This window comes from Rousettus aegyptiacus, unplaced genomic scaffold (assembly GCF_014176215.1).
Source record: "Rousettus aegyptiacus isolate mRouAeg1 unplaced genomic scaffold, mRouAeg1.p scaffold_m13_p_13, whole genome shotgun sequence".
NCBI classification, from domain to species: domain Eukaryota; kingdom Metazoa; phylum Chordata; class Mammalia; order Chiroptera; family Pteropodidae; genus Rousettus; species Rousettus aegyptiacus.
The window spans coordinates 63,503,299-63,521,016 of record NW_023416288.1 but is presented as its reverse complement, the minus strand read 5'-3'; the positions used below and the strand labels follow the sequence as shown (position 1 = coordinate 63,521,016).

General features: G+C 45.9%; 1 protein-coding gene across 1 annotated transcript in view; it reads left to right on the top strand.

The window, feature by feature from the left end:
- SND1 (staphylococcal nuclease and tudor domain containing 1) overlaps positions 1–17,718 on the top strand; it is a 387,820-nt gene that overhangs the window by 284,182 nt on the left and 85,920 nt on the right. The window contains exon 16 of the mRNA XM_016148646.2: positions 8,615–8,724. Coding sequence (XP_016004132.2) covers positions 8,615–8,724 — 110 coding nt within the window. The remainder of the gene's footprint in view (positions 1–8,614; positions 8,725–17,718) is intronic.

Below are 17,718 nucleotides of genomic sequence, written 5' to 3'. Positions count from 1 at the left end.
CTTCAACAACTGGAGCTATGTACCAAAAATAGCATCAATCTCACCTCTTGACCAGTTCTGACTTCCCTGACTACAATTACCTGAGGGGTTTGAGCCTTTTAATTAGGATCCCTTTATTCTTCTTTTATCCCTTTATTCCAATCACTGAAAGAGCTTTAGCAATGACATGTTCCAAAATTGGCCACAAAATGCCACCTACCCGAGGTAACAAAGTAGTGGTTTAGAGAACAAGGGAGAGAATAAAGAATTTGAGACAATGCAAAATCCTTATTTTATTTCTGAATCTTTCAATACACATTGAGGCTTAGTACCATGTAGAACTAACTCTTAGGAACCAGTTGGTCTGCTGTTTGCCTTGTTCTTTGGTCCATTTTGGGAACACGAAAATGTAGTCCCAGCTGCTCCAAAGTGGGATGGTTGCAGTTCTCAGTTGTTAACTGATTCATTGACAGCATTTGCAACTTGAGACCTCCAAACTATTTGTTTTTAAACTTAGGAGAGAGAACTAAGAGCAGGGTTTTGCTGCGTGAGATGTGTTCAACAATGCAAACTGATTTGGCTTTGAGGATATATTCAGGTGGTAACCACTCTCTTAAATTAGGCAGATGGCCCGTCGCCCTCTGCATTTTGTACCAGTGGTTTGAGCTCTGGATTTTGTTCTTGGTGCTGAAAGATGGAATAGCTATCTAAATATTGTTAATGCCAAAGAATTTTTTAACTGACCTGGATATAGTTAAATGTGTTGTTTTTCTTGGACTACATAACAGAATTTTAAGTATCCTACTCTATGTATAGTTGTTTTGTTTTTTTTGTTTGGGGGGGGCGGGGGAAAGGGTGGCAAGAGAAAGTATAAAACTGGAACTAATTGAATCTGGGGGTAAAAATCTCTGCTGAGAGTCTGTGAGTTATAAATTGTCTCGCTGCGGCAGGAGGAACTCAGGCAAAGGTATTGGAATGCAGTCAGTGTGACAGGAAGCTTATTTTGGTGTTCTTTCTGTGCCTTGCCATGTCCTTGATGTTTACTCCAGGGACTGTGTGTGTAAAAAGGAGGAAGAGCTGTCCACAGTTTCCCACCTGCATCTTACAGCAATCTTCCCTAGGGGCTCAGAGACCAGGGATGAAGATGCCCCGCTAGGTGAGAGAGTCTAGTCTGTCTCTCCCTGCTGTCTGTCCCCTGGCTCTATAGTCAGCTCTACGCATGTGCCACACGCTAGCTGATAAAGCCTGTTTTTGTTCTGAAAGTTCCACCAGAACCACCAATTTTGTCTTCTCTGTGGTTTGAGCAACAAAAATTACGTTGAAGTTTCAGGGAGCAGTATTTAAAGCAGAGGTATTTAGATCTGAATATTATCAAAGAAGTCTTTCCCTAAATATAGCAAATAAAATCACAGTTCCCTGGGCTCGGCCGCTTTCACGTAAGCAGAGGGTGGGCATGGTGGCCACCTTTTAGCTCTAGCGTCCTCATTTCCATCAGAAAACTTATTTATAACCCAGCAGTCATCCCCACGCTAAGTTTTTCCGGTATTTCGTCCAGATTTTCCTTCCCCTAATAATTACACCCCTGCTTTCAGACTAAGCATTTTCCCTCCTTTTTGTGTTTACACCTTTCAGATATTTGCAGATTGTTATCGTGTCACCCCTCTTAGTCACCGCTCAGCCGAGCTGTACAGATTTAGCACCTTTTATCTTTCCTTTAAAAGAAGGCCTCCCCACCCCTGAGTCATTTTCTATTGCTCCCTCAAAATGTGCTCCAGTTTTCTGCTTCTCCATGTGGCCACATAGCTTCCCGGAGCTGAACATAGGGTCAGACGTGGGAATTGTCTTCCTCCATTGTTGCACTGGGAGCTAAACATCTCTGCCGTGCTCCAGCCTCAGGTCGCGCTCGTGGGTCAGTGTTGACCGTTTCTCGGTATTTAACCTGCATTTCCCAAGTGTGCTAATTTAAAGAGAATGGAAGTAGCTTTGCTTTTCTTTTTTTCCCCCCCTTTGAAGTGTTATATAACCATGGGAAAGTGGGATGCATATAGTTAGGGACTCTGTCAGTCCCTCTCTTGGTATTTGCATAAGGTCTATAGCCCTGACAGTTCATTAGCCATTTCCTTCTCTGTGTAGTTACTTCTTTTCAAAAGTATTTCTCACTGATATTCATTCATTTAACATTCGTTGAGGATCTACAGTGCCACTGTGTGCTAGGCAATGTGTTGGGTGCTAGAAAGGATAAAATCTGCATATGATACAGTACCCACCCTAAGAAGCAACTTAGTTTTATTTGGATTCTTTTTTCACGTGGGCTTGCTCCTCGTAGCAGTGAGGAGAGGGAGCAGATTTGGGGGACCATTCATGAAACTCTTAACAAGATCCAAGGCTAGGTCAGATCTCACGGGTTCCGGAACCTGGAGGGTCTTTGTGGGCCTGAGATTATTCCAGGGACGTCGCTGTAGATATCCAGCCTTCGGGCTCCAGTATCGATGCCCAACAGTCCCCTCCTTCCTCTAACTCTGATGGGCTTATTTTGTGCACTGCCCAGTTCAAATTCCAGAATTTTCCTCACCTGATATTTCCCTTTTCTCACCTAATACCTCTGTTTGCACGGCGCTGTTTTCCCTCTGCCAGCCTGACTGCAAATCAGGTACAACGACAACCCGCCCGGCCTCCCTTCCTGTCATTCTCCACCTTCTACTCTGACCTCTGTCCCCAGCTTGTAGTGAGGGGATAGGTCAGAGGCCAGGGTCGTGCACAGGAAAACATAGCTGCCTGAGGCTGACCCTTAGCAAGGGACTTGGCATTGTGAGCCCCGTAGTGACTTGTCTGGTACATTCTACCAACATCCTCCTAGGCACACGTGCATCTCCCTAACAAAATCTGATCATTGCACTGATTTCTTAATATCCTGCAACCTATAGTCCAAATGGTGAATTCACTCACCAATAATATAACTTACACAGTAGTAGAGGAAAATAATGTTTTCACGCTGCTAATTAAGCTTCATTGGCACAAAGTATTTCTTTTCCATCACTGAGTCTTCACCTTCCATCACAGCGCCTAGCCCAGAGCAGGCACTGATGTGTGTTTGCGAAGTGGAGAGAGGGTAGGTCTGCGAAGTGAACTGTGGCATGTGTAAGTATCCTGAGTTAGCCAGAAGGCAAAGGTTGTGTCTGTGTGCCCCCTACGCCCTTCCCTTGGTAATGTCCAGTGTGGCGGCGCGTGCACAGTGAACATGCGTGCGCCCACCGACAGATGCTTCCCATTGGTTATTGTTTCCACTGGAGTCTTGTTTACCCAGTGCCTGGTTTCTCGTTTGCCGGACTAAGTACCGTTTCGAAGCAGTCACTTCTAGCTAAGACGGATTTGCCGCAACTTCCCTTTAGCTCCCAATAAAGGAAAAATCAAACACACTTTGAACCTAGAGGCTTAATTATCATAAAATTCAACATACAGTGTAAAGTAGAGTGATATACGACTCTCAGATAGCCATGAATAGAATCTCTTATATAGCCATTATCGTATCATTAACAAGAATTTGTACTTCTTCAAAGCTGACTGACCAAAGTGTTTGTGCTAATTGACCTAGTTAGTCAATGTCTCTAAATGTATAATTTCTTTTTAATAGAATGCTCTGTAGTCCAGCATTTTAAATTTAAAAGGAGGCACCCTGTACTCTAGGAGTCACAGCTTGGGTGAGGAATCTCAAAAGGGCATATCCAAAATTGTAGGATTTTCTGGCCACGGAGACTCGGAGCTCCCTCATTTCGTAGACAGAGACCATAAGGTCTGGAGAGGTTTCAGACTTGTCCATAGCAGAGCGGCAACCAGAACCATGATGTGCCAATAGCTAGTGATGAATTGTAAACCATACAGAATCAGGCAAATCCCCTTTTTTATTTTGTTTTAAATAGTGTTGGTCAACCATCATATCCCAGAAAGCATAGAAAAGGTGTGAAAAAACAATGAGTTTTTAGCTATAGATGAGTTTTTCGCTATAGGCAGATAGGTTTTGTAGGGCTTTGAAGTGGTCAGGGAGCCGCATGAAACAGGCAGATGGGGGCCATATCTTGCCTTGCTCTTCCACATCTGCCCTTGGCAGAAGTCGGGGAGAAAGCCCCGCAGGTCCAGTCTCTTTATTCTGGTACACCCCCATAACAGGGAAGGAAAATGTTCGAGAACTTTGGGGAGTTTTTTTAGATATAGCGTTTTTTTATTATCACTATCAAAATGTTTTTGTTCCTTGAATGGCTTATAAGTGTCAGGGGACGCTTGACAGTTAACCTGCACCTGTGATGTTGGAGGCGCAGCGAGTTAATACGTGCTTATCAGCAGGCAGCTCTTCACCGGCGCGTTATCGGAAAAGACAGCTATTAGTGGTAATGGTAACAATCCGGAACCACGGGCACTTCCTCACCGGCCTGGGAGCTTCTGGAACTCCCGTGATATCTCACTTCACATTTACCACCTTGGGAGCGCTCCACTGCTGCGTGTCGGCCTGCCCAGCTCAGCCGCTGCGGCCTTGGCTTTGCTTTCTGAGAACCTGGCTTTCTTTCCCTGTTTTCTTGAGCTTTTTTCTTTTCTTCTTTAAGTCCATTGTATCGGTAACAAAGCTGCACAGCAGAGACCCCAGCCCAGCTTTGAGTAAAGGTGCTGCATGCGCAGGGTTTACTTCCTGGCCAAGCCCTTGGGAAAGGAGGGTGCAGCAGAACCTTTCTTGCTGACAGCATGTGTCCTCACCTGGTTTTCAGCCCCAACACCTGTCTTTCCGGCTTTAGAACGTTGCCACTGGTTCGGCTTCCTGTTAGTGGACAGCATGTTTCCTGACCTGCTTGCTCCTTAATCCCTTGGGACACAATAGCAAGCCCAGAAGCTGAAAAATAAGCATTCAGCATAGCCTTTGAACTCTGCGAGAAGCCACCAGGGCCTGCCCGTCCCTGCCGGTCCCTGCCAGCCTTCGGTCTTCATGCCTCAGCCTGTACCAACCGGTGTTTTTCAGGCTGTGGGTCTTGCCCCACTAGAGGTCTTAAATTAACTCAGTGTCATAACCATCTCTTTTTTTTTTTTTTTTTAAGAAATAGAACAGAAAAGAGACAGAACATAGCACATGTAGTCAAGATTAACCATTATTTTGTGGAAACTTTGTTATATAAAGTGTATATACCCATATGTAAATGTGTATATGGGTCATACCAAAAATTGAAGTTTGAGAAAACACTCATCTGCACAATCCTCCCTCTGCGGAATTAGCTTGGTGCATCAGATTTCTAACTCTCAGACATCCAGTATCACAAAACCCTTCGCTACTCGCTTCCACTTTGCCCCCGGTCTGATGACAGATTCTGCCTCCCCTTGCCTAGGGTCCCCTTATATGAGAGAATTCCCCTGCCCAGAGCATGGAACGTGCCTCTGCTCTCCTGGCAGTGCCTGAAACTCTGCTGCCATGATGACCCCAGTGCCAAGCGCCCTTTCGTTCTATGTCTAAACACCAGCTGCTCCTGGACTCCTCGATTCTGTTTACCTGCCTAGCAAGAAATTGAGTGCCCCAGCGCCTTAGACTCTTCTGCCACCTCTCCATTGTAGGTCATGACACCCTCTGGTTACAGTGTTGTTTAACTCCAAACTAGACTATTTTCCCAGTGGCTTTAGCATCTGACAATCTCAGGTTCATATAGGCCACTTACTGGCTTTGTGATCTGAGGCCTTATGTCAATTCTCAGATACACAAAGATATTCAGTAAATGTGTCTGTTTTCCCCCTTCGTTCGTCTAGCATTTATTCCTCGGTTTGACTCTTTGGCACCTGCTCCCACTGGGTCTTTTTTTAAGATACAACTTATCTCAGTCCTAATAAGTAGTGTCAGCTAAGCCATATCTGACCCCAAGCTGCGATGTGACAGTAGGGCAGGTTTTGACTGGGAAGGGGTGACCTCAGAGAAGACAGGTCAAGAGAAACAAGAGTCAGCCCAGGGGAAAAGAAGTAAATGATAAAAGCAGACATAATGCTCATTCTCAAGCAACTTTCCATTCCCTCTTCTTTTTCTTATCAACCTGCCTGAGAGGAATTGATGTGCATGAATTTGTTTACTTTTTCCCCTTAAAAAAGGACAGCGAAACAGCCTATTTCAGCTTCCTCCTCTTAAACAGCTGGAGCTCAGTTGTTGGAAAGCAGAGGAGCACATAACAAAGGCCCTTCTCTGCCATCGCGTCTGCAGGGAGGGCTTGAGGTTTGGTCACCACAGGCCCAGAGGACTCTCTCCTGAAATATATTTTGAATACATTTCAGTTCGACTTGTTTAACTCCCTGGGCTTATTGAGCCATCTTGTTTTCTAGATTTAATCACTTGGTGTCTCCCAGGATTCAGAGAGAGAGAGCTGCTGGGATCACTTGAGATTTCATAATACCGTGAAAATGACAGAGAAATAGAGTGTGTATGTTTACTTAACTAACAAGGCTCGAATCTTTTGTACGCTCTCAGTGAAAATTCTTTCTCCTAGTTCGTGCCCTCCAGTCGGTGCCCTAACCTCATCCCAGTTCTAGGCCCTAGTTTCTAGCAGCCTTACCAACAGCACCCCAGTTATGCCCCACCCAGACAGATGTCTGCTGAACACTTACGTTAGCATTCTTCCTGTTTCTGCAGTGATGCTTTATCTCTGGTCATGTGGCCCAAAAGTTCAATAGAATTGTTTATTTTTCTTTCTGACAATTCTATTATTATTTAGTTTGCAGATATAAAATTAAAAGTGTTTTTGGCTATTGATACCATAAAAACCATGGGCTATCTTCCAGTCCAGGTTACTGCAGCCCCATCTCTCCCTTCAAGGTTAATCTCAGGCTCTTCGGCCCTTTGAGTTTATTGCAGTTGTACAAAAATAAGTTTCACTTCCCCATGTAGCCTTGCACTGAGGCGCCGGGGATGAGGCAGCCCTGCTGAAATTCTTACCTAGGTGACCCTTGGGGAGGGCCTTCAGCTGTTTCGTGTTCGCAGGGGTGGGAGAACAGTCCTGGCCACCAGCTCAAGATGCTCTCCTGCAGCGCGTTCTCTCCTGATGCTGCGCCGCCCGTCCCGCGTTTCGTTTGATGTGATGTATCCTTTCGTGAGGTCTTGAGGCTTGAAGAGAAAGCTCTCTCCTTGAGCCTCTGAAAACCCAAGGTATAAACCATTCCCCCTCCTCTGAGCTTTATGACCTTGAATCTGTGCTGTAGGCCAGAAACATGCGCAGCCACCTGGCTTCATCCATAAGTGATGGACCTTCTGTCCCTGCAGTGGTCCCTTTTCCCCCAAAGGCTCCACAGCAGGTGTTTACAGTAGCCTAGATGCCCTGCTGCTTTGCCTTCCCATGCCAAATCTCGTTTTACCTTCACCTGAGGCTATTTGTAAATAAGAGGTTACACCTTCCGTTCTGCCTTATTGCAGCAGGAAAGACCAGCAGTGATTCAGAGACATGGGCACTAAATGCATCCTCCCATAATTTGATCGTTTTCCTGTATTCTAACCTAGTTCAACTTTTTACTTCATAATTACAGCTGCAATATGATTGGGGGGGTGTTATTTATAAGTCTGATTTATACATCAAAACACGACATAGTTCATGGCCTTTCATAGACAAGCACTGTCAGCGATAAATATCTTTGCAAAGTGAGTGATTGGATCAAAGAAAAGACGGTCTAAGTTGGTTAGTAAGCACGTATCCTGTATAAAATATTGTTCCTGGATACAAAGAGGTATGAGAGATGGGATTCTGTCCTCAGGGATCTTACAGGCTAGTTGTGGAATGAAAGATGACTGAGATTTTTAAGCATGGGTAATTGCCGAGGGTAATAATGATAATAATGATAAAATAATAAGAGCTAAAATATATTGAACCTTTCCATATGTCAGGCATTATGCTAAGTGTTTTACATATATAATCTCTCCTAGTTCACACAACCACCATGTGAAATAGATACATTATCATTCCAGTTTTACAAATAGGGTGGTGAAGACTTTGAATGGTACAGTAAGTACTTGGTCAAGGTCACAAAGCTAGTAAGTGATAGAGTTTGATGTGAATTCAAGCCTCCCTGGCTTCAGACACCTAATACTTCATACTGTATGAAGTATGTTTTTCTATCTAATTCTGAATGAAAACCTGATGGTACTATTGTCCAGAGTACAACCGGAGGACAGAGGGGGAAGCTTATTTGAAGTGGAAAAATGACACAGAGTTAACACCTTTGAATTTGACGTGAAAGTCAGATAGTAAAGAGAAAATGTCTGGGAGTCGGCTAGAATGGCTCTCGGGACGCCGAATGGCTGGGAATATCAGTGTAATTTAGGGGAGTGAGCCATTTATGTAAGTGAGGAGCGAAGAGCATAAGATGAGGACTCATCTCACGCCTGGGTGTGTGTGTGTGTGTTTCCTGCTCATCTAACTTGGAACTTACCGGATCCCCCTGACAGTTCCCAGATGCTCTGCGTTGTTGCTGCTCCGATAGCGTTGGGTTTTCCCACCTGGGCGAGCTAAACTCCTGCCCTTCCACCACTACCTCTGCCTTATCTCAGACATGATGGCACTCTCATCCAGTGCCTGCCTCATTAGAAGTGTCAGGGGACCTTTCCATCACAAATTCTCCTTTTCTCCTGACACAGGCATTGAATGCCCCAGAGGAGCCCGAAACCTCCCAGGCCTGGTGCAAGAGGGAGAGCCCTTCAGTGAAGAAGCAACGCTTTTCACCAAGGAGCTGGTGCTGCAACGAGAGGTAGGCCGTCTTCCAGTCGCTTTGTGTATGAAGAGGGGTGAGAAAATGGGGCTCACTCAGACTGAGGCTTTCGTGCCATGTCAGAGATCAGTCTGTCACTTTCCCCAGTGCTCCGCCTCCGCATCCATGATCCATTCTGTGTCTTCCCACATCTTATTTCCTTGAGCCCTGAATCATTGGCCAGCTAACCCCAAATTGTTCCTCACCATTGGTGTCCTGGGCTGTGTGGTGATCACCAGGCCAACCCAGCCAGGATCCTGATGCAGAGAGCTTGCAGCTCTGCGGTCCCGCTTGACGAATTAGCCTGAGCTTCCTGCCTCCAGCTGGATTTAGAAGCTTGACTAACCCTGTCAGGGGCCAATTTTCTTTGAACATTTATTTGTATCTTTGAGTAATTGCATTTTCTGTAGCGGGTTTTCTGACTTAATTTAATTGTATTTTTGTTTCTGCCTGTTGGGCTGGCTCGTACAGACAGGAGTTAGGCTTCTCATATGCTATGGGGCCCGTCTACCTGCTAATTTTTATCAAGTCATAGTCAACAGATCCATCTTCCCAGGACTGTCCCAGTCATTAATCCTGCTGGGTGGGCAGTGGAGTGTGCGGGGCTCAGGCTTCGGATTTTAGATCGGCCTGTGTCCTTTTACAGCGGAATCCATAGGGTCCCTCCAGCTTTCATGCAATAGCGTCATTTTCACAGAGCAAAGGGATTGTGGGCTCCTAGAGGCTATCTCACTCATGGGTCTCTGTAGATCCTTGATATCAGACATGTGGACTTCTCTGGGATGTTAAGTGATACAAATACCTATTTATAAGCGTCAGCATCTCATTTTGATTTGACGCACCAGCGACTATATCAGGCGTGCGAGGTACAAGAGAACAGGCTAGCCCAAGGTGCCCACGAGGGCTACCCTGGCCTCGAGAGAACCACCGTGTCGACTCCTGACTAAGCAGTGGTACTGCAGTTGGTTGCACCTCTTTGGGATTTCTCTAGCACTTGCCTTCTCGTCTGTGAAAGAAAGCGGTATGGTAAAAGCAAGTCTGAATTCTTAGTTTGAGAGAGGGGGATTCCATTTCCAAACATAGCTGCGGCCCCCTGGGTGCGTCATCCGCCCTGCTGGCCATCCGTGCAGCCCCTCCGTCCTCTCATCAGTTTCACGGTGCCCTCTATTTTGTTTTTGGTGAGTCGAATTGATGTTTGTGAAGAAGAATCCTTCTACTGCCAGGCGAGGTGCCTTTCCTGCTCCCCCATTTTGTAACTGCGCAATGTGGCTTGAACTTTTTTTTTTTTTCGATTAGATAGCCCCTTGCTAGAGAAGTACTTCAAGAATCCAGACTTTCTAGTTGTCTGTCAGTAGCTGTTGCAATTTCTGAAGTGGCCCAGTGATTAGGTAGAAGGGGCAAATGTTGTAGAATTTTCCTCTCTGTGGGCCTTTGGATAATGAACTGCAGAGCAGTTCCATGTTGGAGGAAGCAGGTGAGTCCATTCAAGGTCATGACTTAAAGTGAAAGGAGCAACAGATAATTGTTTTTTTGTTTGTCGTGCTTTGGTAAAGGAAAGAAATCCCCACGTTGGATTGCCTGCAACATTGATGACATCCTCATTGCTTATTATCCAAACCATGTTAGTTCCATTTCCCATTTCTCACCATAGTCACCTTCCTGCTGTTTCTCATCTCCTAAAATTTCTTTCCCTTTTTTTCCAACTCTTGTTTCCCCAGCCACTTTTCTTCCTGATCATGTTTCTGGCCCGCTGGTGATATCCAAAAGCACAAGGGGGTCAAAGAGAATACTGACCACTAAAAGGAGTGAGTGGCCCAAAGCTCTTCTACTCTCTCATGGTTATGACCTTACCTTCATCTGTATGTTTGCTGATATTTGACTGTTGAAAAAGATAAAATTTTCCTCCGTCTTCTTTGATGCCCCAGGCATGTGAGTGAGTTTGCAGATCCTTAGCCTAATCCAAAATTGATATTTATCTTTCTTGGTTGTAGTGTCCCAGTCTTTGACAGCCCTAAGTTGTGGGGGGTTCTTGATAAAGACCTTTCTGCATCTTCTTAGCTGCTCATATGATTATTTGAACCGTTTGAAAGTTTTTTACCAGCAGAAAGACAAGTATGGCCTAAACTATGGATAACTTGGAATTTTGACAAATGGAACCAGTTATAGCCTATTCTTCTGGGCATTTTCCTTTATGTAATATATGAAAACTGTTTTCTGAATGGCGTAGGAACGAAGAGAGGTTTTTGTTTGGTTACAGGTTTATTCATTTACTTTTACCTGTATAGTACCTTCATTTTATTCCCTGAGTTGTCCTGCAGATCTCTTCTCTTCGCCCTCTTCCCCTCACTCCTCAAGGGTCTAGAAAACCTGATGCATTGGTACTCCTGGATGCAGCTGTCCTTCCCTGAGAGAAAGTGCCGTGTGATTGGGCGGATGCCTGAGTGCGGGTCTACAGCCTCCCACCTCACGTAGTGCTTACCTTCAGGGCAGCCTCCAATGTTCCGCTCCACAGTCTCCCCTGGAGCCGAGCTGCTGCTGTGATGGCCACAGTCGAACGGGTGTTTTGTACCTTGCACCCGGTCTCTTGATAATCAGATTTAGCTCAGATTGTCCTTGCCCCTGCCCTAACCCTCCCCTTAAAATTTTTCTTTTTATCTTCTTATTTTTGGCCAGGTTTCTCCACTCCCTGCAAGCTTTTCCCAGTTATTGTGACTCTTAGTTATAATATAGGATAGGTGAAGCACACAGATTTCTGGATTTCACAGCACCTCCTGGGCCTCATGTGGATCCCACAGGGCCTGGCCATCGTTAGACTCCCGCATGAGAATCGGGAAACTGACTTGAGGATATGGAGCGTGAGAGGGACCATGTAATGGACTCCCCCTGGGTCACCAGGGAAGGGACAGAACGCTGGGATACAGGGTTCCTAGCCCTGAAAGTGACCCCTCGTTTACAAATGGAAGTACATTGTCTTGGCTTTGGGTAGCCAGCCCAGGAATTGCTGCCCGCCTCTTTCTGTATTTTGAGTGAAGAGTGAATTGTATTCTTTCCATCCCACATCCTCATGTGGAGCCCGGGCAGTCCCAGACAAGTCTCTTCTTGACATTTTAGATATCCCTACCCGCCACTAACTTGAAACCTGGTGGCTCTGCTTTCCTTAAATGTGCTTTACAATGGCACTAGTCAGCGTGGAGCTATTGACATTTCTCACCATCACTCAGCTCTATTTTCCTGAGTGTTTCCTCTGCCACCTTTCATTGAACTTTTTTTTTCTCTCCATCTTTTTTCATGGTCCTTCTCCTCAGCCATTGATTTTTGTCCCTTTCCGGGAGTTGGGAGTCTGGGAGGACTGTTGCTGGTATTAGCCTAGGTGTTTTGCTGTTCTTCCCCCCATGCAAGAAGAACAACGAGTTAGACACCTGATTACCTTTTACCTGATTCCCTTTGTGACCTTGAAGGCCAAAGCTGCCACAGAACTCAAAGGATTCACTCGCTTTTACTCAGAGGAAATCCAGTAAACTCAACAGTTCTTTCCAGCCTGACTCAGTTGGCGCATAGCAGGGGAAGGCAAATCCAGCCCACCGCCAGATTTTCTAAATAAAGTTTTACTGAAAGAGCCACACTAATTGTTCTATGTGCTGTTGATGGCTGCTTTAGTGCTATAACAGCAGAGTTGAGTAGTTATGACAGGCCATGTGGCCTAAAATATTTACTATGTGTCCCTTTCTCAAAAAAAGTTTGCTGACCTCTGCTGTACAGAGTTGGGTTTAAGTGGCTTGTTATGACCCCAACAATGAGAATTTGCTCTTGTGTCCCCTGCCTTTGAGGTTGGCTGCTTCTAGACCATGCAACATGAGATCATTGTGTTTGTTGCTTTAGCTGTGACTACGAGCTATGAGTGCTGTGTCCCTTTAAATGGCATGTATTGGTGACACGCCCTTCGCCATGTACCCCTCCCCTCCCCAAATACAGCTGCCTCTTTCAGGCAGTTCCCTGCCACACTGCCAAGGACAGGAAGGTCTGTTGTGATTTCCCAGTTGGGTACCGTGCCTATTGCTAGCATCTTCCCAGAAGCAGAGGTAAGAGGTAGCATTAGCCGATGAGTAGATAACTAGCTAGAAAGTGCCAGCTCCTAGGTTTTCACACTCCAGATATTTTGTGGTGCTGGGCAAGTGATTCTCTCCCACCTTAGTTTCCCTGCCTAAAACGTTGATCTAGGGATCTCAAGCCATCCTCTTCCTTTTGAAGCTCTTCCTATTGGTAAAACAGTCATTTGGGATCTTTTCACGCCTTGCCAGGAGGCCAGCTGACCAGCTGCTGCCTGCACAGCACTGGGGTCACTGTTAGGAAAATCCGTGGTTTTAGAGAGGGGGCCATAAGGTGGTATTGAAGGAGATCGATACCACAACTTAACCCTCTTCGTAGTTCAGGCTGTAGGAGGTGCAGTTCCCTTGGGCTGGGGGGAGGGGTATAGAGAGGTTTGGTGATCATTTCTCAATGACCCCTTATCCTCTCTGAGGTCTCAAAAATTGCCCTTCGCTGCTGCCTGGGAAATGACGCCCTCATTGCTGGACAGTCCAAGCTGAAAACTGGCTGCTGCCCTGACCTATTTCCTTTCTTCCTGCTGGCATCAAAGGGAGGGTGTCCCCCTGGGGAGCTCATCCTGCAGGCTGCAGTGGCCAGAGCACGGTCCTGGATTCCTTCTCTCCCACCGCCCCCTGCGTTTTTACAAACAGTGATGCATAGAAGCATTATAGGCAGCTGGTGCGGTTTGAAGAACGTGTATCTGTTTCTGGGAATATGGACTCGGCAGTGAGTACTGGTATGTATTTATGGAGGGGGTTCATCCAGAAAAGAAAACTTAGAATAAAAGGAAAGTGCTTCTCCCTTGTTTCAGCACCAAGTGTGCTACATCTTGTCTGAAAACGATAACCTGGTCTGAGCCGTTTACCGTGGATCTAAGTCTGTGCTTCCCCCACGACCTCTGCCTCTCCCCGCATTTCCCTTCACGCCCTGCGGTAAATGCTCTCTCAGCCTTCCTGTTCCGGGCTAACCGTGCAGGCCCTTTCCTGGCCAGGAGACACATGGGAGGAGAAACAGGAGCAAAGTTATATCTCTAGGTCAAAGCGATGAGGATGGTTCAAGCCAGAGGGAAATCTTTGAGGGTGAAGGACACCTGACATGGGCGAGGCCAGTAACACACTGCCCTCCCACTCTCCCTGAGGGTCATGCCCCTTGGTCACCCTTGCCGAGCCACAAATAATAAGCTGATGGAAAAGCCAGCCGGCCGGCCGGCAGTATTTCACCTGCTTGCACAGACACTCTATTCTAGATTGTCTCCACCACTGCCAGGAGAGAGGGATTGCCGTAAGCCCAGCCCCCAGACAGCCCTCTTATCCCACCAGGTGTGAAGGGCTGTGTGGGAGCTAAGGCTTTTCTCACCTCCCCACACACTCTTGACAGTCATCACTCACCAGTGGTCTTTCTGATGGTTTTTCACTTAAGGCTCTTTTCTTTAACGAGCTCAGGTAAAGACCTCTGACTTAATAGGGATCAAACTTACAGTTTATATAGCATTTTTTAGTGTAAAAGTGCTTTCATATAAAATATTTCATTTTAACGGTACAGCAAACCTATGAGAAAAATATCATCCCCTTTTTACTGTTCAGGAAACTGAGATGACCAGTGACCTGCATCTTTTCACAGTTTATTTTAGGACAAACACCAAAACCCAAATGTCTATCTGCATTTCTTTTTCTACCCCAAACTTTACCAGTTTTGCTATTAGAAGGCGGTCGTTCTTTTGGCCATATTTTATCATTTCACAGCCCTCAAGTGTCTGGAGCTAGTTAATTTATGAAGGACTTCCCTGAGGGTCCAGCAGTAACTGAGAATGGTTCATCTGTTAAGGAACCGCAGTCCGACTCTGGATGCTCACAAGGCCACGTGAGATCTGAGGGGTTTCCTGTGGCCGTGCTGCCCCGAAACACTTACTCTGCTCTCGTCACGGCTCTTAAGTCATTTACTGCCTGGTTCCTGCTTCATGTGTGGTCTGACCTTTGTGGGCCTTACCTTTCGTACGTTTCCTCTGTAACCTATCTTCATTTCAGTTGGGTCATATATATCTATATTCCTATCTCCACTCTTTCTTAAAAGACAAATCTAAGCAAGTACGTTGTTTATAAATATATAATTACCCACTGCCTCTAGGTTAAAGTCTCATTTCTTTAGTTTACATTTATCCTTGATTACCTCTCCAAATTCATGTCTCACCCACTACTCATTTCCTGATTTGTATCGCATTAGAACTCGCCTTATTATACTCTCAGTTCCCCATATATATCATTCCATTTCATCCCTCCCATCCCTGAGGTCAACTTAAGCTGTCCACCCACTATATCAACCATTCCCCTTCTCCGCCATCTTATTCCTACCTGTCCTTTAGGATACACTTCCTTTTCTAGGAACCCTTCCCTTGATCTCCCAGGCTAGGTAAGACGCCCTTCCTTCAGTCCCCATAGCATCCCATGCATAGAGCTATCACGTACTGACCAATGACGTTGAAGGGATCTGTCTGTATTGGTCTCCCCACTAGATTCTAAGCTCGAGGACAGGAACCATGCTTTTGTCTTCGTGTTCTTTGTATTTTTGCCTAGTGTATAAGAGATACTCAATAGATAGATAATCGTTAAATCAACTGATTCCCTGTGCCCTAAGTCTAGAGCTTAGGAAGAAAACCTATTCTTTTGTTGTCCTTGATGCTTGTTTTGGAAAGCTCATTGAGGCTGGAGACACAGCCGCTAATTCAATAACTTTTCATTGTAAAAGTTCACCAGCGCCTGACTGTGCACTTACTGTGGGACCCTGACCTCCTTGGGTCTCCCCTTCCGTCCAAACAGAATACTTAATAGTAATGAGATAATAATGTGTATGTGTTGGAAAAATTCAAATAGGGAGCATTAGTGTCCCTTCATCACTCTCCTAATTTAAGCTACTCATCTCTTTCCCTCCCTAATATGTTTCCCATCCTCTGCTTTTATGGATCAAACGATTAAATGAGGTGAAGGGCTTGTTTTGAAGTTCAAGTCAACAAATTCTTGTTCAGTGAGAAGCTGTAAGCACTATGAGAATACCACGCTGTTATCTGTCCACTTAACAGCCCCTTCATTTCTGGGCTCCCTGCCCTTGCCAAGTATCTCTAAAAGCGCTAGGAGGAGGGCCCTCCAATCCTGTTCCAGCCCCTAAATGCAAATGAGGAGAGGTGAGATCGAAAGGAAGAATGAGGGATACTTGTCAAGTCACATTGCCCTTTGTTTCCTTTTCCCTGGCAGCTGGATCTCCCCCGTCAGCTTTTAAACTCGGGTAGCCGGTCACTGGTAGCTTCCCCAAGCAGCCTCCGCAGCATGTGCTGGTGGGCGCCAACGAACTGCTCGCTCCGGTGGGATTCCTCTCTGCAAAGCTGCTGGTTCAGCTAGGCCGGTGTCCGTTTCTCTGTTCTTCTGCATGGAACTTTCATAGCCAGTTGACCACAGAATTGCACCCATTCTTCTAAAGTGGCTGCTGGGCCTAATTTTTCATTGGCTTGGATAAGATCCTGTTACTTATAATTATGTCATACAGGCCGACTGTTACAGGTTGACAAGCCTCACTGCCCTCCGGAGGCTGGTATTCACATCCTAGGCTAGCTGTTGGGGTTGGGGGCAAAATACATGGAATAAGGTTTAGGACCTCAAGAGATTTGGGCCCCCTTGGGACACGTAGGAAGGTCTCAAGGACATAATTCTATCCCGGGGAAGAACATCTTTTTCAGCAGAGGGATTCTTCCTTTCCCTGGAGAGTTGGTCCCTACTATTGTAAACTCTTCTTGAGAGACTTTCATGTTTTCTCTGCCAATTCAATTTGTTTTTCTTACTGTTCCTACCAATAAAAGGAAATAAGAGGTAGAATCCTTAAACCTGACAGATTCAGTTTCCTCCACAAGTGGAAGCCTCCGCAATGCCAGGGCAGACGCCGGCACTGATTCTTCCGCCCCGCCTGCAGCTCTGACCCACATCAGTGTCCCAAACGTGACTTCCTCCCACGCCTTTCCACCAGAATGGTCCACGGTACTTACTTTCAACCTCATCTAAAATGAGGCCTAGAAGTGAGTACAGTGGGCACTGGTTGCCATTGGAGAATGCATTTACTGGTTCACTACAAGGCTGTCCTTAGAAACACAAGGTCATGAAAATCCTTCAAACAGAGCCTCGCTAAGCGGAAGCCCTGCCACCTCTTGTATTCTACACTGTCTGCCTAGCTGCCATAAAATGAGGTTCTTTACGAGCCATCCCTGTGGAAGACAGCTATTGCCAGGCACATTCAGCCTCCTGGTCTACCTTCTGTACAGCTTTGTAGAGCCTGTGACCCAGAACAAATGGAGAACTGTTGTCAGGAGTAAGACACTGCCGGGCTCCTCAGAGGTGAGGTTTGTGCTAGGAGAGCTGGGTGCCATTTATTTTAATTAGATGTATCTTATGCCCCTAGTGACAACAATGCTTGGTTTCCCTTACCTCTTGCATCATCCTGAATGCTCACTGCTTTTTGAGCTTCAGTAAGTGTTCTCTTGAAAAGGGAGGCAGGTGGGGGGGGGGGCTAATTTTTAATAAGAAGGGGCTGAAGAAAAACAGTTCAGAATTTTTGTTTTTCAGATGGAATCCCTTTTTACGAAGTCTGTCCACTTCCTTCTGGAAGCCTAATTTGGAAACTAGTTCTCTATTTCATTAATATCTTCTGACTAGCAGATCATATTTCCTTGCCACACAAATATGGCCTCATCCAAACTTGTCCATGCTCTGTATTTGGAAGAGCTTCACATAAGACCCCAACACCCATGTAGACTTGAGTGTGAGTGTTGATGCTGACATGTTTGGGGGTCTTTAGGCCTTGTGCCTCCCTATTCTGTTTATCCTGACCATTCCCAGACATGCCCACTGCCTGAATGTTAATAATTTCCCC